Source organism: Lycorma delicatula, chromosome 2, assembly GCF_047948215.1.
Source record: "Lycorma delicatula isolate Av1 chromosome 2, ASM4794821v1, whole genome shotgun sequence".
In the NCBI taxonomy this organism is placed as follows: domain Eukaryota; kingdom Metazoa; phylum Arthropoda; class Insecta; order Hemiptera; family Fulgoridae; genus Lycorma; species Lycorma delicatula.
In genome coordinates, this window is record NC_134456.1 from 50,770,760 (window position 1) to 50,796,470 (window position 25,711).

At 26.9% G+C, this 25,711-nt stretch overlaps 1 protein-coding gene across 1 annotated transcript in view; it reads right to left on the reverse strand.

Moving 5' to 3' along the window:
• Positions 1-25,711, reverse strand: part of LOC142318788 (uncharacterized) — a 324,097-nt gene that overhangs the window by 26,652 nt on the left and 271,734 nt on the right. The window contains exons 49-51 of the mRNA XM_075355258.1: positions 20,784-20,939; positions 7,952-8,068; positions 3,101-3,217 (exon numbers count right to left, since the gene is read on the reverse strand). Coding sequence (XP_075211373.1) covers positions 3,101-3,217; positions 7,952-8,068; positions 20,784-20,939 — 390 coding nt within the window. The remainder of the gene's footprint in view (positions 1-3,100; positions 3,218-7,951; positions 8,069-20,783; positions 20,940-25,711) is intronic.

Consider the following 25,711-nt stretch of genomic DNA (forward strand, 5'->3'; position numbering starts at 1 on the left):
CAATATACATTATTAAAGGTGTTAAGTATTTTTAAGTGTTATTAATAAAAAAAGAATCCAGTTTTAATCCATTTTTCAAATGTGTAATTTTTAATAACATGTAACACATAATCCCAACATAACAAGGTGCTTTTGCAAGATCTTTTTAGTAAATCAGCAATGTTTTAACCTTATATTGAAAGAAGCAACAGCAATTAAAAAAAAATCATTTTTTCCATTAACAAGATACAGTAAAGTAGTTCAAACATGCTAATCAAATCATGCTAATCAAAAATTGCTAATCTTGTGCTAATAAAGGAATGAGAATGTCTGAAAAAATTGTTATGCATGTGAAATCTGTAATTCAATATAAGAAATAGAAAAGTTAAAAACGAGATTTAGTACACTAATTCAAGAATAACTCAGAGCACAATCAATAATGAATGTAATGGCACTGAAACATAGCAATACTATTCAGTAATTCCTACTACACTTTCTTTTCTTACCCTTTTCCTATTAACATTTTCGAAATAAAAATAAATCTGCTAATTTTCTTTCTATGAAATTCTAAACAATTTAATACACAAAGTAAATAACTAAAATTAAAATATTGCTTGAACAATAAACACATTGTATTGTGCTATTTGAAGAATGAAAACAAATTTATTGTTTGCTGTACATTTAATTAGCGACAATTTTAGGCTGTATATTAAGCACATCAGAAGATTATATGCCTATCCGCATTGGCTAAAAGTTAATATAGAATCTTCTCACTTCATTATTCCTTACAACTATGAAAATACCACACAGTTTAATTTAAGTGAACCTCACTTAAATTTCTTCTACCAGAGATTTGTACATTCCTTAATATAAGGACAGTGATGGAATTATTTTGTTATTCATCAGAAATGAAAATAACAATTACTTTTTAAAACAGGAGACAGATAGAATTTTAAGATACAAAAATGGAACAATAAGATCAGTGTTTGGTAAATACATACAGTACATGTAGATGATATTAAGGAAACTAAAAATCCTAACTCCCATGTTTATATTATATTTATGAATGTGTTAACGTTTCTAAAAGAAAAAAAATTACCAATTAAACCCATAATATTTTAATTAAACACATAATTATTTTTTGTGAAATTGAGCACAATACTTGATTGGAGTGCAAGAAAAATCCTTATTAAGAGTCTGATGCCATTTTTTTTTAGGAAATTAACAACTCATTTAAAACAGCTCCACCAATTTATTTAAAATAAAATTAAAAGGCTCAACAAAACAATATTATTGTATTAAATCTTTAAATACAATAATTAAAGTTAAACCCCTTGAATTTTATGCATCTTCATTTAAAAATCTGGATGCCACATGACTTCCTTTTACGCCTATTAAATTACATATACACAGTCTTTTAAACTGAAAGTGCATTAAATGTTATTTCATTAATAACTTCTGATATTTTTTCATATATATATTTTTCTTTTATTTGTTACTATTTATTGTAAAACATTTTACAATCAGAGATTGATAATTATTAATAAATCAATACATTTAAATTAAAAAAAGGAGATGAAGTCGAATTTGAACCAATGTGCCTTCCAATTATAAGATCCAAATATTCCATTAATTAAAATTTTATTTGGCTATAACTCTGGAGCCAATGAAAATAAGTAGAACTTATGGTATATCATTAAAAAGCTCTCACTCAATGAGGGCTTTTTTGGACACTTTTGGTCCAGTCAATTGTAATCAACAGGGGGAAGGTGCACTAGTAGATGTTTCAACAGTCCTAAATCCAAAATTTCAACATCCTATGACTAATCGTTTTTCAGTTATGCAAGATACATATGTACATGCAAACGTCACACTAAAACTAGTCAAAATGAATTCAGGGATGGTCAAAATGGATATTTTTGTTGAAATCTGAAAACCAAAATTTTTCTCTATCATAAAGGAAGTAAAAATGTACAAATATGTACTAAGTCTTTTTGTATTTATATATTTATGTGCTTGATTTAGTATTATTTCATAATATTTATAATTCTTATTCATTAATGTAAATTATAACCTTATTTTATAACTAATTGTGTAGTTTGAAATGCAGCTCTGATCAAGGTTTAACTACATCCCCTGATCTGTCCAGGCAATGTATATTTTCATCCATGGTAAAACACCTTAACCTTTACTTATTTAATTTATTCCAGGTAGAACACATGCTGATCTGAATGAAACAAACATTTATTTATTTAGAATTGTTTTTACCTGAATAATATCTATTGAGAAAGTGTCTCATATGAAGAATTAGTTTTTTCATACAAATTACAAGAAACTGAACATGCCATTATGTGAATATGCTCCAAAGGCTTTCTACTTGAAAAACAGATTAAAAATTAGGTAATATTTCTTAATGCTTTATCAGTTTATCAGACTGATAATAAATAGTAATTTCCAAGTAACATTCATAAAACGTATACGTTTATTTTTTAGTCTGATTTTAAAATCTTTGCTAAAAATACTTCAATTACTGTGTTTTCTAAATACTGTCTATTTGTCAACTAATAATGTTTATTATTTCTTTGTTTTTATTTTTAGTTTTTTTTTTGTTTTGCTTTGTTTTTTTATATATACATTTCCCATAGTTTCTATTAATGATGTTTATTAAAGTGGCCTCTAGGTTTAGATTTCAGTAAACGTTTTTGTAAATGGTTTCTGAAGTGTAATCTTGTTTTCCAATTATTTTGTAAAGTATATTGCACATGAATAAATTCAAAAAGAACAAGCTTTAGGATAAATTTGACAGTAGCAAATTTTTACAATTTTTTTATTAAGTACTATGATTCTAAAAGCAGTTTCTTTCATTATAAGCAGCTAAATAATATTGTTTTGGTTAGAATTCGGTAAAAATTTAATGTATAATTTGTTCAAAGCACAAGATTTACATTCAAAAGATGTTTATTTTTATCATAAAATATTTTTATTTTTTATTTTTCAGGGTGTCTGCAAGTTTATGAGAATTATTTACTGACAAGGAAAAAAGCCTTCTTTAAGGACTATAGGCTTAGAATAAGCTAAGAATTATAGTTTAAAAGGAGATATATTTTGCAATTAATTTAACCTGGGAATAAACACTATTTAGAACTCTCTTTAAACGATCCACTTCTTCTTTGAGACAATGTCTTTCATATGCTTCCCCATTCAATTTCTCTTGCAGCCTCTGATGACAATTATTTGCCTATGGAAAACAAATTGAACATATGATTTACAAGTCAAATACACTTTTTCTTTCACTCACACTTCTTTGAAATATAAATAAAGACATATTGTTTCTTTTTAAACCAAACCAGTGATTCAATTTCAGTCTTTCAATACTAAATATCAAAATTATTAAATTATTTATTAAAAAGTAGTCTCTTCTAGAATTAACTATAATGATGTATAAGACTAGTTTAAATGAAATCCTCATTTGGTCATTACAATTTTATTCTGATATGATATTCACATACATGTTTTTAAGATGCTATTCCAAGTAATGTTTAAAATTATGTAACAATTAGGCTATAAAGAGTTTTAGTTCTACTCACAATATTTTTCTTATTACTACCTGAACTAATCAGTCAACTTTTCTTCTGTGAATTTTACCATTCACTCCTTTTTTTCAATTCATTCTTGCTATTTTATAAACTCTAGACTAATACTACCAGCACCAGTTACAAATAATGCAAAAGATTTACATAAATTTTAATTAAACTATCATTCTGGCCATTCTGCAGGTGTTTGTATGTTACCTATATATATATATATATATATTAATTTTCCTTAACATACATTAATTTACATTATTGCTCGTCAAGAACTTTTTAATCCCCTCCAAAGCAAGTAAGTTGAATTTCAGACGAAGTAATCAAAATAATAACGTATACAAAATACAAATAAGTTTACAAAATAATGTAGTGGTGGTACAGGTCCCAGCATTTTCAGCAAAGAACCTCTTGGGTTCTTGAACTCAAATGGTGGGAAAGATAATTTATGCATAATGAAACCATACTGTAAGGTAAACAACCCTACACAAAGATTAGTTTTAAAACAGCTACAAAATAGCCTTCAGGTATAAGGTGCTCATTCACCATCCCAAAGAACTCAGGAAGGATAAGAGCTTTTTGACTAAGATGAGAGCAGCAAATTATTGATCAGCAATTCTGGTTTTGATGTTTAGGCTATTAAATAAATATACAATGTAAGGAAAATTACTTTATCACCTGAAATTTACAAACTACCCAAAAACCAGAGAACAAGACAGGGTTCCTGAAGAACACACATGCACATTTCCAGAATTGTTTGATATATGTTGGGAATAAACAGAATGATTCCAGATTTCTCAAAAATCTATCGAAGAATGATTCTACAGCCAAAAATAAGAATAAAAGTTCATATAAGCATAGATTAGAAAATGGTTCCTTAACGACCTTCAGATCGCAAGATATTTACCCTGCTTTCTGCTCCCTCCGTGAAATTAAATTGTACTATCATACTAAAATTCTTGGGTACAAATAGAGGGGTAAATTTGGTACTTCCTTATGGTTTGGAATTAAATATTTTAGTATGATTTAATTTCACAGAGGGAGCAGAAAGCGGAATGAAATGTTTCGCAAGCCGAAACTTACTAAGGAATCAACTATGACCTATGTTTATATGAGCTTTTTTCTCATTTTTGGCCATGGAATCATCTGTATAATATGTGGTGTGCCATAAACTAACAGTTGTAGGTGATCAGATATGATACACCTACTGCTCATAAAAATGGCATGACAAAAATACCCAAGCTTACAAGGCAAGGTAAGGATTGAGGTGCTTTTTAATTACCTTCTTTATAGAAATGTATATAATATGGTATATAGCATGCTTCAAGGACCATTCAAAAAATTTTTGACCTGACAAAGAACACAAGATTTTTCAGAAATTTTTATTTTTCAACAGTTACCTTGTGATTAAATACATTAAGACCAACAACTTTCCAACTTTTTATACCCTTAGTATAATGTGATATATCCATCTCTGTAATATAAGCATTTGTTTCAGCTTTTATCTCAATATTTGAAGTGAAATTGGGTGAATGTGGAAGCACTTCAAAGGAAATGGAGTTTTACAGCAAGAACGTGAGACATGTGTGCATGCATACAATCAAAGTTTAACAGCACTTTCTTTTTTCCCAGATGTGGTTGTTAGCCTAAATAGCACCTTTCAGTAGGTCCAGTAGTGAACAATAATACTCTCTTTTGATGGTCCTGCCTTCTTCCAGTTAGTCTATGAGCACCACATTACAAGAGTCCCAAAAACATAGCTATAACCTTTACTGCAGATGGATCAGTTTTCACTCTCTTTGGCGCACTTTTTTCTGGTCCCACCCACTATTTGGCCTCTTTGGCATGTAATGGTAAATCCATATTTCTTTTATTGATATAAAAAGTCAAAGAAACTCAGTGAAATCATGTTCAAGAAAGTCTTGAGAAGTGTTCAGTCAAATGCATTTTTAGTTGACTGTTAAGAAATTCAGCACCCATCAAGAGGAAAGCTTTTTCATGTGCAAAACATTGTGTATAAAATGCAGTGGACATGGTCTATCAAGATGTTTGCAATGTCAACAAGATCATATCACATACCTCCGGTTGGCAGTAGTTTAATAGGGCACTATTGATCTTTTTATAATTTTGTCAGTCGTATTTTTTGGGCTCCCTGAACGATCATCAACATGAATAGATGTACGACCATGTTTAAATTTAACACCTCACTTTTTTTAGAAGTAAAAATGAAGTGAAAGAATCTTTTAAAGTGGATTGTAACTCTTTTTGTATGTGTATCAAGGTTAAAACTTTTAAAACAAAGTTCTTTACAATACTTTGAATTTCAATTTTATTCATTTTTCAGAGAAAGTCAAAACTTATTTGCTCTACTTGATCTCATCAAAACAAGCAACTATATGCACATCTTCGGAAACTTACACAGCATGCCATCTTAGGATCATACTATATATATATATATACTCATTTGATCATGCATGAGCCGTGAATGTATCAGGCTGAGAACTTTCTGATTGTTACTGGAAGATCCACTGAAATGCAACCAACATTCAGTCCTACCTTCATTCTACTGACTCTTTCATCTTTGTATACAACTCTTCACACAAAGCAACTTGCTGTTTAATAAACATCATTAATCTCAGAGAAATCAAATAACAACCATTCATACCACAGGCGCATATAGGTAACAATCATAAGAAAAATTGGTACAAATAGTGCAAAGCAATATCTTAATGCACCCCCCTTCTGTGAGAAACAGTGCATTATGTACACTATCTCCACATGTTAATCTTTTACTCATCCTGAGCAGGGGAAAGTCATACTTACACTATTTGGATATAAAAGTACAACAAATACATTGCCACAATTTTATTAAAAAAGAGAATTATAGTCAAAATTACAGGCAAATAAAATTATGGAAACAGATAACAGACAAGTTATGGAAACTAAAAATGTAAGAAAAGCAGTATAATAATTGATGATGAATTATTATTAAGAGGAAAGTAATTTTACATACTACAGGTACAAAAATCAAAGGATGATATCTAGTTTAGAAATGAAACTGACAGAAGTTTTTATCAGAGAATTTAAACAATGTGATGGAAAATGGAAGTGTTTATTAAATGTAATGAAGTACACTGTTCAAAGTCATGTTCAGTATGTCACACAACCCATGGGGGAAAAGGTAACTAAATATGTTGTATATGTTGTATAAATTTTTTTCAATTGTTGTGGTGCTCTGTAATTTCCCATGGATTCCAACATTTTATACTAAGAGGTCTGTTCAGAAAATAACTGAACATTTTTAATTACGCGCCAACAGACATATTTAATGAGTACGGTCACTAAATATCACATTATGTATGGTCATTAAAGTTCAGTTGTACTCTTTAACATAATCTGAGAATTCCAATGAAGTAATATAAATATGAGCTAAATTTTTTATGATATAACTAGTGTTAAAAACTAAAGTTTTTAATTAAACTTTAAAGTGATTGCAACTAAGGAGTTAAAAAAAGTTAAAAGTTATGATCAGATAATATAAGCAAAACGATTATAACTAATATAACTTTTTATAACTAATATAACAATAACATATATTAAATATCATAGTAAAACTGAACGTTACCAATCAAACTAAATGACATTTAACCTGCCTTATCTTCTATGACATGAATTCAGAAATCAGCCATACTAGCATAAGTTCCTACATTTTCATAAAATTATGAGGGTATGTATTAAAAAAAACCGGTTAGTAAAAAAGAGTTTGGTAAACTATCATATCACGCTTGCATTAGAGCTTTAACTGGGTCAGTTGTTTGGGTAATACAGCCATTAAATTTCAGGCAAATTGTTATGAATGTCATTTAAAAAATCTCTATCCTCAATATATAAAAGAGTTCAGAAATCAATAGTCTACACACTATTCTTAAAAGAACTATTTTTTTAATGAAAAAGGTATGAATAAGATCTTTATGAATTAGATCACAAATAAACATTCTTTTTTCTTTGAGTTGAGTTTTTAATGAACAACTTATCCTTGTCTTTGATGTAAGTTTCATAACTTTTGTTATTAAATGTACTACCATTAACTCACTCTTAAATATTGATATAAAACTCTTCAAAACTATCCATGAATTTTAAAAAGAAAAATTATTTTAAACATGTGATAAAATTAAACAAAAATCTTTCTATATTAGCATCACCAATTGCTTAGGGAAAAATTTCTTCTCAAAACAATCCTTCAAACAAAATAAGTTCATCATTTATACAAATGCAATCTAATTTGTATATGCACAAGTACAAATTGTGCAGATATGCAGTACAAATATGCAGATACAAGCTCAAAATACCAAAAAATTACTTTGATACATATATAAATATCAGCATGCCTCTTTTGTAATATTATCTTTTTCCATTTTCATTTTATACAATTCTAAATTCAAATTTTTAATTTCTTCAGTTTTCTTGCACAATTCTTCTTCGCAATCAGATCTTCCTTTCAGTGCCTAAATAAAAAAACAAATAAGATGTGATTTTTTTTTAATTTAATGAAATATTTTATTAATACATTATTTTCAGAAAACTTTCCAATAACAGAATTTATGAAAAAAAAAATTGTGAACTCTTATTTCATATTATTATTGTTTTTATCATTTTATATCAAATATATTATAAAAGCCAATTATTACTGTTTTTTTTATTTATTATTTTTTTTATAATTGTCAAATTATTATTTAAAATATATATCAAATCCACCTGAGGCCGCAAAATAAACAAATAGATACAAGGAGTCCAATTAATAACCAACATAATTTAAGGTTATTGCAAAAGACCCTATCATAAACTGCCAAGTAAATTGAAATAACATTTTTAAATGATTGTATAACCTAAATTATATTTAAATGATTATTAATAAAATCTCTACTTCAGTATGTATTTTATTCAAATGATAAATTCTTTTCTACAGAGAAATTTGATACAAATTTTGGTTAAAAGGTTAAGGTGATTGCATGTTAGTTTTATGGTTTTACCTATAATCCTTTAACTCTCTAAGATGTGCTTAGACATATAAAAAATATATTCACAGAACTAAGCTGATTAATAATATGTCTAGCAAAATTTTAATTTAATGCAAGTCCTGTTATCAGCAAGTTTTCTCCAAGAAATTATAATAATGATTAACAAAAATATTTACTGTTAACAAAAGTTGCAACACAACAAAAAAAAAAATACAAGCAATATTTGGTATAAGAATAAAACTATTAATTTGATTTACTTGTATACCAATTGATAGACAAAGTAGTTACTTTGTCAGTCTTTATTTTACTGTATGGTACACAAGAATGTATCGAAAATAAATCACACACTTTATTACTTCAAAAAATGGACTATATCACTATATTACAGTTACGTGGTATAAAATGACCTGATACTACTTTTTCCTTAGATATAAACAGGATGAGCAAAAGAAAATTTATTGAGATGTCCCAGTTGAACAAAATTTGGGTATGTACTTGACAAATATAGGGTGCATATAAGTTTGCCCCTTACTTTTTCCTATAATAGTTAATTTTTTTTTTAGAATCTTGACCAAAGCCATATTTATTTTTGACAAAGTACTATTTTTTAACCTATTCTAACATTTTGGCCACCATCTTCTTTCCACTATATTGGATTAAATTTTCTTTTTTAGATGCCACTATGGTCAAATAACACAATTCAATGTAAAAATTAATGAAAAAAATTGATAACAAAAACTGCACAGTGATTGATATCTGTCAGTCATTAAGTTATTAGCTATTAAAAGGCTTACTTACTGAGAGTGTTTCTTCAACTCTCAGACCTAAAATAAAACAATACTCAAAAACAATTAGAATGATGGAAACTTATTGATTCATTTTACATTCATTGATTTTCTATTAAAATCCTTTGAACCATTTAAACTAACATTCATTTAATAGCTGACATTTTAATTGCCATTGAGGATTGGTTTGAACAGTACTGTATTTTTATAATAAAAGTTACAATTTTAATTAAGAATTTGTTTCTTTTTCTTAGTTTAAAAACTGATATTTTTACTACATTACTGTTAAAAGTAATACTATAAACTGTAGAACTGTTTAAAAGTAAGTTTTTCTTACTAAGTTTTAGCATTTCTTATCATTTTTGCCTGTTTTTATTTAATTTTATAAATGTCAGTGTGTGTTGATTCCCTGTTGGATTCTGTAAAACAAAGGCAAGTACATTTGAAAAAATTAAATGATACATATTTTTGAAGCAATTAATAGAAATTATCACAAAAAAAATGTTTAATTATATTCTTTCTGATTATCCTGTTTCAAGAAGCTACTTTAGAAATTAAGTTCAGTACAACTGGAAGTATTAATAACAAAAAAAAAGAGGTTGATATCAACTAGATGATAAAAAAAAGTATATCTGCAAATTTTTGGGTAATCCTAGACAATCTACTAGAAATATTCATAATTAAAGAGACCATTTTTTTAAAGATCTGTTTTATTACCTATATACTTTCCCATCAGAGCTATAGCTGCATTTATAACTACATCCAGAAAAAAAAAAATTTAATATATTTTAGCTATGTCCAATTAAAGATACAAATGTAACACAACATGTATGAAAAAATATTTTATATGTATTTGAAGGCAGTGCAAAAACTTTTTCATGAAGGTACGGGTTATGAGTGTTATTATATGTTTACTTTCACTAGGTATTTAATAACTGACACACTATTTTATTTAATGCTTCTATATAACAAGCGTATATTTTGTTTACCTGTGCTAAATATTTTAACATTATACATTACATACTGTAAGACATATAACACAAATATTCTATTCAATCTCATATTAAAGAGGTTTCCTAACTGCTGTCATTTGTAGCAGTAACACCTGCAACTTCACTGATTAAGCTGCTAATTAGTCCCATAGAGATCTACTATACGACTATTTAGAAAACATTTGTTTATACAGAACAAACTTTTTGTTTTTATTAAAACAAATGTTTGTTTAAGTAGATTAACTTTTTATAATTCACAGAAATTGTAATACAGTTAAAGTATATCTTTATTCAGCTCCAAAGATTAATAATGTTTCCATAACACATAAATCTCTCAGTGAAGAGCATCCTAGAAAATGAAGGGTATGATGTAAGGTAAACACCAGTAGCCAAAGTTATGTTCAATAAATTGGTTTCCCATACATAATCAAAGTTAAGAATACTGGGTTAAGTTCACCATATACTGCTGGTATTTAATAGAAAATAGTCATAGCAGTCAATGGCAGTTAAAGTGCTATTAAAAATTAATCAATATTATCAAATTCTAAATTTTATAGAAAGAAATGTCTTATCAGTTATTTTCACTTCTCCTAAAAAAAGTAAATAATCACATATAAGTAAAGATATTTATTTCATTTTATCTTCCAAATAGCATGCTGTACAACTGGAACCAGTTTTGTTGCAACTATGCCTACCAGTTTATTAATTATTGTATTAACCATGAGTTTATTAAATTTGGCTTTAGACAAGATAAACGATTTGATGAAAAATAGAACATCTTCTAGAACTTCTAGGATGCTACTCAGCATGATGCTACAGTGTTGTAGAATCAAAAGGTTATGAGGGAATAAGACAATGTACTTACTTTTTTATATATCTTTTTTAATGGCTTCAGCTGCTATGGTCATTAGCCAATAATAATAACAATATCAAACATGTGTTATAATACTGTACATTATACAAATAAGTTCACTTGCTTTATTCTATAAACAGTTTTTCTTTTTTCAAAAATAAACGTACATTATTTCTAATGCCAACCTGTGTTGGCCATCAGCAGAGACTTATAAAAATAACAATTTAAAGAAATTACTTTTAAAAAGCAAATTTTTAAAGCTTTTTTCTACATAATTCAAAATGTCCTTCTAAATTTCTTTGACACTAATTTGCAGCTCCTTAATCATAATGCTACTATGAATGACACATCTAATTATTATTATGCCGCACATTTTTGTGTGCAACACATTAAAATTTTTAGCACATATTAAAGATATACACTCTTGTTTTACAGACATTACATAAAGTAGCATATAAACCTTCACAATCTATATTATCACAAAAAAATTTATTACTGACAAACAAACACAAATAAAATATTTTATCACCCATATTGTATTATATTTAAATAATTTACTGATAAAAATGACTAGCCTGTAAAACAATTATTCACCTCAAATTCAAAATGTTATAAAATTAATATTAATAATAAAATGTAAGGAGTTTGTTATAACATAGATATTTTTGAGAAAAAAAACCACCAAGATATTTTGAAAAAGAGGTGGTTTTTATACACCTCTGGAAGTTGTGTACTTCCTCAGGTATAGAAGGTATTACTTACTATTTCCCTTCTTATGACTCCAATTTCAAAGAATTCATGGTTGCCAAATATCTATCTCGTAACATTGTGGTTGACTTTATACTAATATATTTCTGTGAAGTTATTTTGCTGTTATTACATTTTGAAATGAGTCTATAATTTGTTGTACATTCAGTTATATTTGATAACTCAGAAGTATTCTTATTACAGGCATTATATTAAATTTGCAGTCTTAAATTATATTTTAAATATAATTAGAGAACTAAGTTAAATGTTTACTGAAATAAATTTTTAAACAAGATTATGCTGAAAAACTTTTTAAGCTTAAAATAAATAATTATAAAAAATATTAATTGATAAATAAACAATTTTATATTTTTTAATTAATTAATTATCTCTATATATAATTTTCCTATAGTTTTTAAAAATTAACTTTTACATTTTGAGTAAAATTTTGTGAATGAATTCTGCATGTAATCTTGTTTTCCAATTTGTCCAAATGTATTTTTAACATTCTATTTAAATTATTATTATTGTTTAGAATTAACAAATTGATAATTGTAATTAATTTTACTACTGATTTATTTTTATAATAATTGTTATTCTTTTTTAAAGGTGTTAAATAAAGCAATAAATAAAGGTGTTAAAGAAATACCATATTTACAGTCATAAAATAACTACAACCTCAAAGTATCAAGCAGTACGTTATAACCATGAACTTTTTAAAATTAGGGCCATAAAAAGGGAAATATTCAGTAAAGCCTTTTAAAATCAAAAGTATAAATGTTCACAGGTCTTCATTTTACCAACAGAATTTGGTTGATCAACAGATTCAATATATTGATCAAATGTGTTACATAAAATATTCTTTTATTTACTGGTAAGTGACAGAATTTTATTATTTTTTATTAATACTTTTATACAAATAAATTCATAAAATCACATAACATACTACCATATATATCCCAATAAATTAAACAATTCAAAACACAAATTAAACTGTAATAACTGAACTAAATACTGCATAGACAAACTGGATACACAGATGCAAAAAACACTAATACACACAATATTATCAATCTTTGCATATCACCTCACAGAAACTGGAGACATATAAACATTTTAATTACATGAAAAATATGTTAGAATAGTTGCTGATTGTCATCTGTCTCAGAAATAAACTTATTTCAAAACAGGGATTTCTAAAAATCTTGCACTCCACTTTTCATCTATCTCGGAAAGAAACTTCTTTCAAAAACAGGGATTTCCTACAAACTTCATACATCATTTTTGCTTGTTATAACATACATGAAAATATTTATGCTGAGTAAAAACAAAAGTTCACAGAAACAGAGAGATCTGGAAACACTTTTTTCAGGTATGGTTAGCAAAAAAATTTCCCTAAATTTCTGCTCCAAAGGTCAAATAAAACTTTACTAAAACCCAAACTGACACAAATTATTGAGTAAAATTACAATTTTATACTACAGTTTAACTTTTTAAACTTTGTTAAGTTTTGTACTGAATTCATGTTAATTAGATTAAATTTCAATGTATAGTAAAACCTTTTATAAGTGATTTTGATATTATAGTTGTCATTCATTAAGTATTATTTTCTGTATTTTTAAAATTACTGGCAATAATTTGGAAGAATAACACAGAAAAAGTCATATAAATTTGTAAATGAGGAGTAAGTAGATATATGTTGTACTTACAGGTACAGCAATGACAATGCTAAGAAGCTGATAAAGAAATTGTTGTCCACAATTTCCAATCTGAATTATTCCCTATAAACAGGTATTTTTACTTTTACTCAAAAGCTGAGCAAATGAAGATTATAGACAATATATTAAAACTAGGAAAGTTTTGAACAGATATTGTCTATTCAAGTACGCAAAGATTATCTGGAAGTTTGCAAATAGTGCACATTAACACATGAAGAATACTACTTATGAATATATTTATCCATACAATTCTCAGTGTGTATAAAATCTGGAAGAATGTCACTTTCAGAGAATCAAATTACTGCCAGTGATTATTGGAAAATAATGCATAAGCTATGCAATTACTTTTCACTGATGAAGCAATATCTAACTGATATTAACAATACAAGAAACATATATAACTGGAATGATGGCCATCCTCACACAATCTCTGAACCAAACTTCCAACCTCAATTTTCAATAAACATCTGGCACGGTATAGTAGGAATGTTCTGATTGGTTATAATGTTCAATTGTCACTTCTCAAGAGACCAATGTAAATATTCACAATATTTAGTGTTTATTCTAAATAAAGATGATACATGTAATTGAGAAAATTCTCTATTTACATTATACATAATTTATTCTCTATTTACATTTTCTTTATTTATTCTCTATTATACATAATTTCATCATGAATTTATATATGCACACATACTACCATGCACAAAACAAGTTCTTGCTTATAGTTTATGTGTCTACATCAGTATGTGTGTATATATATATATATATATATATATATATATATATATATATATATATATACATAATACATATATACATATATTGTATTTATCTGATCAACCTAAGTACAGAATTAATAAATAGAAAAAAGTAGGATGACACCTTATTTCATTATACATGTAAGAGCGCTTTCACAAATTACTTGCATCATCAGTTGCTCCACATAACTTTTTACAAATATTCGTATTACATTAAATATTAAAATCACAATTAAAATTTAAATTAAAAATCATTTTAGATTATACTTGCTTTAAAATTTAAACTATTTTTAATTACTTCTTCCAAATTCAAATTAAAATCAAAAATTTTTTTTTTTTTAATTAAAAATTGCATATATACAAATATGAAGTCGTTTAGTAAAATGAAATTAAAAATAAAAATAAAATCACAAAGTTCATTAGAACTTCACTGGTAAGAGTCCACAGAACTGGACGGTACGGTGAAGTCAATGAACTATGTCATGTTCTAAACATGACCTAACCTAAAGGTGAAATGAAAATGGGAAAAAGAATTAAAAAATAGGCATGAAAATATTATAATTCAGTTCAATTAGATATGTAATCAAAAAATACCTTGAATTTTGTTAGACAACCTTTTTTCCATTTGATGAACCGCGGGAGTCGAATATGTCACTTTTTCTTTTTTTTAAAGGTGACTTTATGAATCGTGCTGCTAGACAGAAGTACTTGTAGTACTAGATAGCATATAAAAACTTTATAATGTACTTGAAATAATAAAATTTATACTAGTTTTATTAAAAAAGTAAAAATATGGTATGAAGTGCATATGATTACACTGATAGACAAAAAAATGTTTTTTTAATGTGATACCGATCTGTAAATACAATTTTTCTATCATCCTTTGTTTTAAATAAATTACAGTTCAAAAAAAATTAGGGGAAAAATATAGTTAAAATCTGAAAATTTTTAATTTTGCTTGGTCATACCTGTGGTAGAATGATTTTTTTGATGATTTTCTTTTATAAATAGCCTCAGGCACATCCCAAATTAATGTTAACAGTAATTGGCTATCATGTTAGTATTCCATTTCCCTTTATAGCTTTCCATCACCGAAATGTGTTGGTGGAAATGTTTACCGTATTCGTCACTTACGTCTTCGAGGTTGTCTGAGAAAAAATCCAGATGCAAGTGGAGGAAATGTATTTTCAAAGATATATTACATCCCGTAGCTCTGCATGAAGTAATAAGTTGATTAATAATATCGTGGTAATTGTTGGATTGCTGAGAAAAATTTTGCAAACTTCTTTAAATGAAGCCCAAGCTGAACTTTCTACATTATTTTACATTGAGTTAAATACATCATCTTTGACCAACTATCTTATTTGAGGACAAATAAATATTCCTTCTTTAATTTTTTCTTCACTTACATTCGGAAATTTCTACCTGATGAACAAAAATCCGGGACTATCCTTCATTGCTTTTACAAAATTTTTCATTAGCTCTAATATGGAGGGGGTAAAAATATTTTTTTGGGTTCAACTAAGGGCTCATGGATAATGTTTTTCCCATTTGTAGTTAAGTTCTCATTTCTTTCACTCTTTGATAACATAATGTTTATCCCTAACTCGGCTGTCCCATAACACATCTACTTTTAATATAGCCTAACTGCATACATAACAATATAGCCTAACTGCATACATAACAAAATAGCTATAACTTTCAAATCACCACATATGTTCCAACTATGTTTTTTATAATTTATTTTTTCAAGAAGGGTCTTTCATCATCTCGTATGTATTAATACCATAAGCAATTGGTATCGAAGGATATTTGTTATCGTTGTGTAGTAAAACCACTTTTAAACTATAGTTGGACGAATCTATGAAAAGGCGCCAGTCCTCAGATTTATGAACTTGTCCTAAGTACAACATAAGCTCAGCAATATTTGTGCAATAAACCAAATTAATTTCATTAATAAACCAATTCATAAATTTAATTAATTAATTCATGAAATTTATTAATTTCATTAAAAAACCAATTAATTTCATTAATAAAGTACTGAAAAAATTCTTTTTGTTGGCTTTGAAAGCCCGAAATTTTTGTATATTTTTGAAGTAAATTCCAACCTTGTAGTGCTGATCCTAACAGTTCAGCTTGATTTTTTGATAAATTTAAACCCCTAACCAAGTCATTTAATTCACCTTTTGATATAAGATGTGGCTTATTGGAAGATAGTTCAAAATCAAAATCACTGTTGCTTTCTTCAGTACCGCCTGATTCTTCATCGCTGCTTTCGAAACATACATTCACAGGTGGCTCAGGAACTGGAATAATTTTTTCATTGTGAGGTAAGGCTTGATTGCAGATTGCAATGAAGGATATTTTACAGTATGTTTAGATTTTTTAGAAATTCCAAACAAACTTGTTAAACAAAACTAACAATTGGTTCAAAAGTAAAAAAAAGTAACAATCCTTTAATTAAAATTAAAAAATTTTTCAAAAATGGTGGGTGATAAGAAAGATTCTGAGTTCATATTCGTTTTCAGCATCAAAAAACAGATTAAAATCATATATCGCACGTTAAGAAAAAAAATTATGTTTATCAGTGGTATCAACGAAAAAAAAATTGGCCATGAAATTCAAAAAATATATATTTGTTTGTTCTAGTAAGACAATAAATTTTAATGATAAATCCATAAGATAACAATCAGAAATTCATAAAAAAAATAAAAGAATAATCTAAAACAAAATGCAGTGATATCCACAAAAATTACAATGAAATTGTAAACTGTATGGTGAAAATCTCACAGATATCATTTCTTCCGCTCAAAAAACAATAATTTCTGTAATACAAAAAAAAACCGTTTTTAACAAAATGATACTGATATGAAAAACAGTTAGACACTACACTTCTGTTATCAAAATCTGTTATTAACTAAGAATTTTGTTTAAAAAAAATACAAATTAAATATATATAATAGACAATAGATGTACAATAATAGATAATAAATAATGTTAAAGCGGTCCATACAATAAGCAAAAAATAGAAAAGTTGTTAGAAAACTCTTACTGGCCTGATTTCATTTATATGTAATACATATCACATTTACAGAAATACAATTCTTATGAATATTCGTTGTTTAATAAATTAAATTGAGCCGGTAACAGTTTTTCTATTTTATTTACAAATTTCTCTATTTTTTTGCTTATTATATGGAATGCTTAACATTGTTTATTATCTATTATTATACTACAATTGTCTATTACATATATTTAACATGTATTTTTTTTAAACAAAATTCTAAATTGATAACAGATTTTGATAATAGAAATGTAGTGTCTTACCTTTTTTGATGTTTATTTTTTTATTTTTATTTTTTATTTAATTTTAGTAAATGACTTCCTATTTCTATATATGCAACTTTTAATTTTAATTTCAATTTTTAATTTTCTTTTAATTTTTATTTTTGATTTTAATTTCCATTTAGAAGAAGTAATTTTAAGAATTTTTACATTTTAAATTAAATTAAATTTTTAATTTAAAAACAAAAATCATTTTAATTTTATTGTGATTTTAATATGTTATTTGATACGAATATTTGTAAAAAGTTAGGTTGAGCAATTGATGATGTGAGTAATTCATGGAAGCACTTTTGCATGCTCTTTATTTTATTTATTAATTCTGTACTTAGGTTGATCAGATAAATACATTTGTATAGTATGGGGGAATATGTTCCCAAAGGAACTGACTTTAGAAGAATAACATTTTTATATATGTATATAAATATATATACGAGTGTGGGTGGGTGTGAACGTGCGCACCTGTGAGTGGGTGTGTGTGGGTGCATGTGTGTGCTTGTGCACTAAGGCACAATCACGTGGGAGGTAGCACATATGAGGAGGCAAATCAACGAAGAGACTTTGCGTGGTATATATCTTTTTTTTTCATCTCTAGTAACAAATAACTGATGATGTATTGAACACTAGAGTTGGACAGAATTAAATTTAAATGCACTTTTACACCTATTTAGTAGTGAGACCTACACAAGAAGATTTAAACATGCATCTTTTACACTGCTATACACTTTATACCTTTCTTTTGTCATCACTCACCGATTTACACTCAGTTTAACAAACTCAATAACTTTCTTACATGAAAGAAATGGACAAGTGCTATTTCTTTCCTACCTTATTATTATTTTGGTGAGACTTGAACCACTTTACTAAACAATATTAATCTTTTCAGATTATTACATAAATTCATTTTAATTTTTACAACCAAAATTGTTTATGTAATAGTGTTTGTTATAATTAAACTACTATGTCAAAAAAATAAAACAAATTTTATAAAATAAATTTAGCATGGAATATTTTATAAGAAATTTTTTTATTTATTAAAAAACAGATTCAAGTGCACAATTACAATATTTTGTATTTCTTTCTTTTCAGAAGAGTAACTGAAAGTATTATGACTTGAATAAATAATTTCTGTTACAATACCAAATGTCAGATGACAGATGACCATCTCCTCTTTTCCATTCTCTACCTTATAAATTTTGAAATAAAATACAGTGTTAATGTTTCTAAATTGAGATGAGCAAACAACCATTAAAATTAATAAATAGCCAACCTACAAGATGCAAATGGACAATAGGCTCAATATTTCAGAGTAGCCAGTTACACCATTCTAAATTCTATTGGTGCGATAATTGTTAACAACAGAGGTAAATATAATAAGGCTAAAATATCTTCTACTATCTCAAATAGATTTTCCTATGAATGTAACACTATGAACTTATAAGTCAGCATTTACCAGTCTAATATTGTACATCCTCAAAAATTGAATTATTAACTCATAACCCCCTATATACTGCAGATGCTCAAATGGTTGAGAGTCAAAACTACCTGTCTGTACTGCCAAACAAGAATTTTGTAAGGATAATTAATTTGAAAAGCTCATTCTACGCAAATGTTAAAAGTACTATTATTCATTACTAAGGATACAAAAAAAAAGAGCTAGGGAGCGTTAAAAGATACATGTTTCTTGGCGTGTAGAGTGTTTCATTTTAATTGCCCCAGGTGATTTTCTCGTAAACTACATACAATACAAAAAATGACCTAAACAAAAGTTATTCAGATTGGAAGGGGACACCTCATGGTGTGACTTTGGATTTGACCTTGACCATTATTTCAAGGTTAACACAATTTTTTTCACCAGTTTTTCAATTTTTTTTTTGGAGGAGGGTTAAAAGTAGGGATGATCTACCCACCAATAAAAAGAGCAGAAAACTTTACATTGGAATACGTAGTCACAAATATACCTTGGACTTTTTGAAGGTCATACAGCTAACCACCAGAGATAGTGTTATACAGGTGACAGTGTTAAATGGAGATACAATATTATACAATTATATACAATATTCCTGGAATATTTATATTCCAGGCCATTTATCTTGCAAACTATGGGAAAAGCATAAAATTGGCTTTACACTATCATATAACATTATCTCTGATGGTTAGTCGTATGACCTTCAAAAAAGAGTTCAAGGTTTTTACCTCTACCACATATAAATAAAATCTTTTTCAGAAAAGTTATAGGAAATTGTAAGCAAATTAATTTTTGTTTTTTAATATTTCCTTTTAGAGAAAGCATTAAAGAAAATATGTTTTCAAGTAAAAAAAAATGATATACTTCAGGAAATATTTTCTTGAAATAAAGTTAAAGTAATTTTGCCCTTTTTCCATTTGTGACAAAAAAGTGAACAATGTACATTTTTAATTAAATTTGTTTAAAATATTTAATTTGCAATCTCATAAAATTTCCAAAAGAAATAAATAAATGTAATTTAAATTGCAAATCTTATCTAATCTCTCCACCTTTAAAGAAAGATTACTGAAATTTGAATTTTGGAAATTAAATGAACTGTGAGGTATTGTATAAGTGAGGAATTGTAGCCTTTAACTAATGAAAAAAATAATATGAAGTAGAAAGAATTGCTCACTGTTTATAACACAAATATGACATCAATATGCATAAACGTATACAATTGATGGCAATTGTGAACTGACAGGTTCGGGGTCTACAAATAGCTACTTATTTCCCATTTTTTACTTTAGTACACATACGTGGTAGAAAACAAAGATTGCTTGTTTAGTAACCAAGATATACTCCTCAATTAGCATGCCAAAAGAGCGGTTACATACTGCTCATTATTTGGTAATTACTTGCATGCCTCCTTTTGTAGTACTACAAACAGATATAGGTGTGTGTGTGTATGTATGTGTGAATATGTGCACAGAAATAAAACAGAAGAGAACAGTTAACGTTTTTCTGGCAAAAATTCACACTAAATTGAATACTTACTTTTGTTAATGAAGCTTTAAGTACAGCATTTTCTTGATGAGAACAAGCTGTATAATTTTCTAACTGATCAATACGTTTTGAATGTTGCACAACTTTAAAGCCAGTACTACATAGTGCATCCTGTAATTTATGTGCAAAGTAATCCTTCTTTTCCATCTACATGAATTAAATAAAATATATAAGTAAAGAAATGTTTAAAAAAACACACACACACACACACACACACACACACACACACTACATATATACTTATACAGACAAGCAAACAAACATTTATGTATATATAAGAAAAAAAGTTTTAAGTATGTGTAGAATTGATAGAAGTTTTTACAAAAATTTATATTTCACAATTGAAAAGAAAGTATAAATGAAAACAGAAATGAAATATTAATGGAGCAGAAATAAGCAGTCTAAATAGTACTGAAAAAGACTTGTGAACATTAATAAAAAAGAATTATTAGCAAGAAAATTACAGAATAGATTTTAAATATTACTTTAGTTAACCTTATTTGAAAGAAATGTTATCAACATGCAATCCATGAAACAGTGCAACTCAGTGCATTTGACAGTAACACTGTACCTCCTGATGGGATCAAATAGGATGCAGTTCAACTAATTACATCCAACAATAGACAAGTTCAGAAATAGATTAATAATTATAATTAACTGCTTACAGAAACCAAAGTGATTTTAAGCATCTTTTTACACTAAGTTGCTAAGCATCATCATTATTAAATATTTATTATCTCTACATCCCTATACATATGCCAGCCTCTGTGGTGCAAGTGGTAATCCACGCTTTTCATCTGGAGATCCAGGTTTGAATCACAGTCAGGCATGGCATTTCACATGCTAAAAAATTGTTATTGTCGTTTAATATTAAATGAAATTTAAACCATCAAATCAAAACACAGTAAACCAGTTAAATGTACCATATTAATTCCAAGAATCAATTTTCACAGGAAACCACATCTTTAATTGGTATTTAATTCTATAATTATATTAAAATAAATTGTTTTTATAACTTGTAAATTTTGAATTTGTTGAAATTGATAGTTTTATAAATTTTTAAATTATTACGCACAAATATGCAAATTCTCCTACCCAGTAAACATTCACTCAGAGTAAACATTCCACACAACTGGACAGCAGAATTTGAATATTTAACATTACTAATAAAACATTAACAATTTTGACAAATTCAAAATTCACAAATTATGAAAACAATTTATTTTAATGTAATTATAGAATTAAATATCAAATGAGATGTGGGATCCCAAAAAACGTATTCTTTGAAATTAATATGGTAAGTTTAACTTATTCACTTACTGTTTTGGTGGTTTAAATTTCATTTAATATATATATATATATAAAATTTAATATAAAATATTAAATTGTACAAATCTTTACAATTTAATTTTTAATGTTAATTGTAATTAATTTTTCATATTTTTAAATTTTGTTTTAATTTTCAATTTAACTGAATAAAAGTTTAAATTCTTAAAATAAAAAGATTAAAGGTTTTATTCTACAAGATTAAAGGTTTATTTTAATTCTACAAGTTACATGTTAAACTTAGTAATATAATTAACCAATAAAATTCAACAAAATAAGCTTTAAATTAAATATGATGCTTAAATATGTTAGGCTCAATATAAAAAATTAATAAATGTATAAATAAAACAAAAGAATTTGCTGAAAATTTTAGGGTAAAACATGAAATCAAATATGCATATTATAGAAAAAAAATTTAAATTATACAATAATACACATTTACACTAGATAAAAATTTTGGATATCATATTTGATTATGTATCTAATTTGATTAGGGACATATTGAGATGTATAAAAAGAAGTTTAAGACAATAAACAAAATAAAATTTGTAATTTAATAAGAATTAATAATAATTATAAGAGTAATGATAACCATAGTTTTTTTTTTTTTTTTTTTTTGTCTTCAGTCATTTGACTGGTTTGATGCAGCTCTCCAAGATTCCCTATCTAGTGCTAGTCGTTTCATTTCAGTATACCCTCTACATCCTACATCCCCAACAATTTGTTTTACATATTCCAAACGTGGCCTGCCTACACATATTTTCCCTTCTACCTGTCCTTCCAATATTAAAGCGACTATTCCAGGATGCCTTAGTATGTGGCCTATAAGTCTGTCTCTTCTTTTAACTATATTTTTCCAAATGCTTCTTTCTTCATGTATTTGCCGCAATACCTCTTCATTTGTCACTTTATCCACCCATCTGATTTTTAACATTCTCCTATAGCACCACATTTCAAAAGCTTCTAATCTTTTCTTCTCAGATACTCCGATTGTCCAAGTTTCACTTCCATATAAAGCGACACTCCAAACATACACTTTCAAAAATCTTTTCCTGACATTTAAAATAATTTTTGATGTAAACAAATTATATTTCTTACTGAAGGCTCGTTTAGCTTGTGCTATTCGGCATTTTATATCGCTCCTGCTTCGTCCATCTTTAGTAATTTTACTTCCCAAATAACAAAATTCTTCTACATCCATAATCTTTTCTCCTCCTATTTTCACATTCAGTGGTCCATCTTTGTTATTTCTACTACATTTCATTACTTTTGTTTTGTTCTTGTTTATTTTCATGCGATAGTTCTTGCGTAGGACTTCATCTATGCCGTTCATTGTTTGTTCTAAATCCTTTTTACTCTCGGCTAGAATTACTATATCATCAGCAAATCGTAGCATCTTTATCTTTTCACCTTGTACTGTTACTCCGAATCTAAATTGTTCTTTAACATCATTAACTGCTAGTTCCATGTAAAGATTAAAAAGTAACGGAGATAGGGAACATCCTTGTCGGACTCCCTTTCTTATTAGGGCTTCTTTCTTATGTTCTTCAATTGTTATTGTTGCTGTTTGGTTCCTGTACATGTTAGCAATTGTTCTTCTATCTCTGTATTTGAACCCTAATTTTTTTAAAATGCTGAACATTTTATTCCAATCTACGTTATCGAAAGCCTTTAACCATAGTTATAATCTTAATAATCTAATAATAATAAGGGTTGGGTTATTTCACATTATAGAAAAATTTGGTGGGTGATGTTTATGATAATTTACAGCTAGACAATATGTATGCAAATTAGGGTTAATTTCCTGATAAATGTATCGATTTGATAAAGTTAACAAATATGGCCCTTGATAATGATGAGCAGGTTATTGTAGCTAATGCGTATAAGCTTAATCTGACAAAGAATGATAAGATTGATTTTGTTAAGAATATTGTGGTACATTCAGAGATAAATGTAAATAAAACAATCCTAATAAAAAGAAGTTTTAAAAATAGAATTAGTAATAAAATTTATGGTATAAAACTAGGGAATATAAATTACAAATATTTTATTAATTATAATAAAAAAATAATTTACAATCAGAAAAAGGTTAAATAAATTAAATAACAACAATAGTATCATTTTGAAATCAGTTAAAATTAATTCGCCAGTCATCATATAGTCTCATAAATATAAAAATTTAATGGAGAATGACTTCAAGGGAATAAAGAACTCTACTAAAAAATTTCTAAAAGTTTAATAATAAAATACCGCAGCATTTTCAATTATAAAAATAATTTAACATATCACACTAGGTTGTACCCTTACAAAGTGCACCTGTATTAACAGGACTACCAAAAATACATAAACCGGGTATTATTTATGTGACCTTTAATTAACTTCAAAACCGGGGTTTCTTTTTATATTGCCTCTAAAATAAAGTTTCATTTCTTACTCAGAAACAAAATAAATTTAGGTTACAAATATACACAAAAAATCGATTACAAATTAGTAAATAAATTAAGACTTAAAAATTAGTGATAAAAATAGGATGGTTAGCTATAATATTTGTAATATGTTTCCTAGTAACCCATAGAAAAAACTATTAACAAAATAAAAAATAAATTAATACAAAATCATGAAGATCCCTTATTTATTGAAAATATTATTGTTATTATAAGAAATATATGCAAACAGAATTATTTAAAATTTGATGACAAATATTACATCCAGGAAAACACTCTACCGATGGGTTTTCCTTTGTCATCCATTTTATCTGAGGTTTATTTATAGTAGTTTGAAATTTGTTTACAGGATAACTCATACGCACGATATTTTATTATGGACTAGATATGTTTATTATATTTTTGTAGTCTACAATCCAGTTAGTAATATGTAATGAGCATTTAATCATTTTGAACAAATTAAATTCCTACTATAGTGGATTGAACTTTACCTTGGAAATTGACAATAAAATAATAAATCATTTAGATTTTAACACTGAAATTAATAATAAAAATAGTCAATGTATAACTTTAGTTCATAGGGAACCCACATCTAACAAAACCAATATACATAGATCTTCAAATCACCTGTGATCACACAAAACTAGTACTTACACAAGCGTGGTAAATAGAGCAATTAATTATACAAAGTATAATGAAAATAAAAGTAAATTAAAGAAATAGCAACAGATTGCCATATATGAGTATAATGGTTATGATAATTCTTTAGTGGACAATGTCAAAAATTAAAAATATTACACATTTAATAACATTAAACAGCACACAAAGAGTTAAAAATGTATATTTAAAATATCTATGCAATGATAAAATAATTGAACTTAAAGGTTTTTTTTTTGTTAAATATGACTGACTGTTAAATATTACAAAGGTTTATGATAATAAATTTAAACCTGCGTACCAGACAAATAACCACATAATAAAACACCTAATAAGTAATAAACATAATGATTCAACTGATTTATGTAATTTCAGTGGTATTTACAAAATTGAATGTAATGATTGTGGCCATATTTATGTAGGAAAGATCACTCTAGATCCTTTAAGGCTAGATTCTTGGAACTTTTTAGAAATTATAAAAAGGTAAACTGG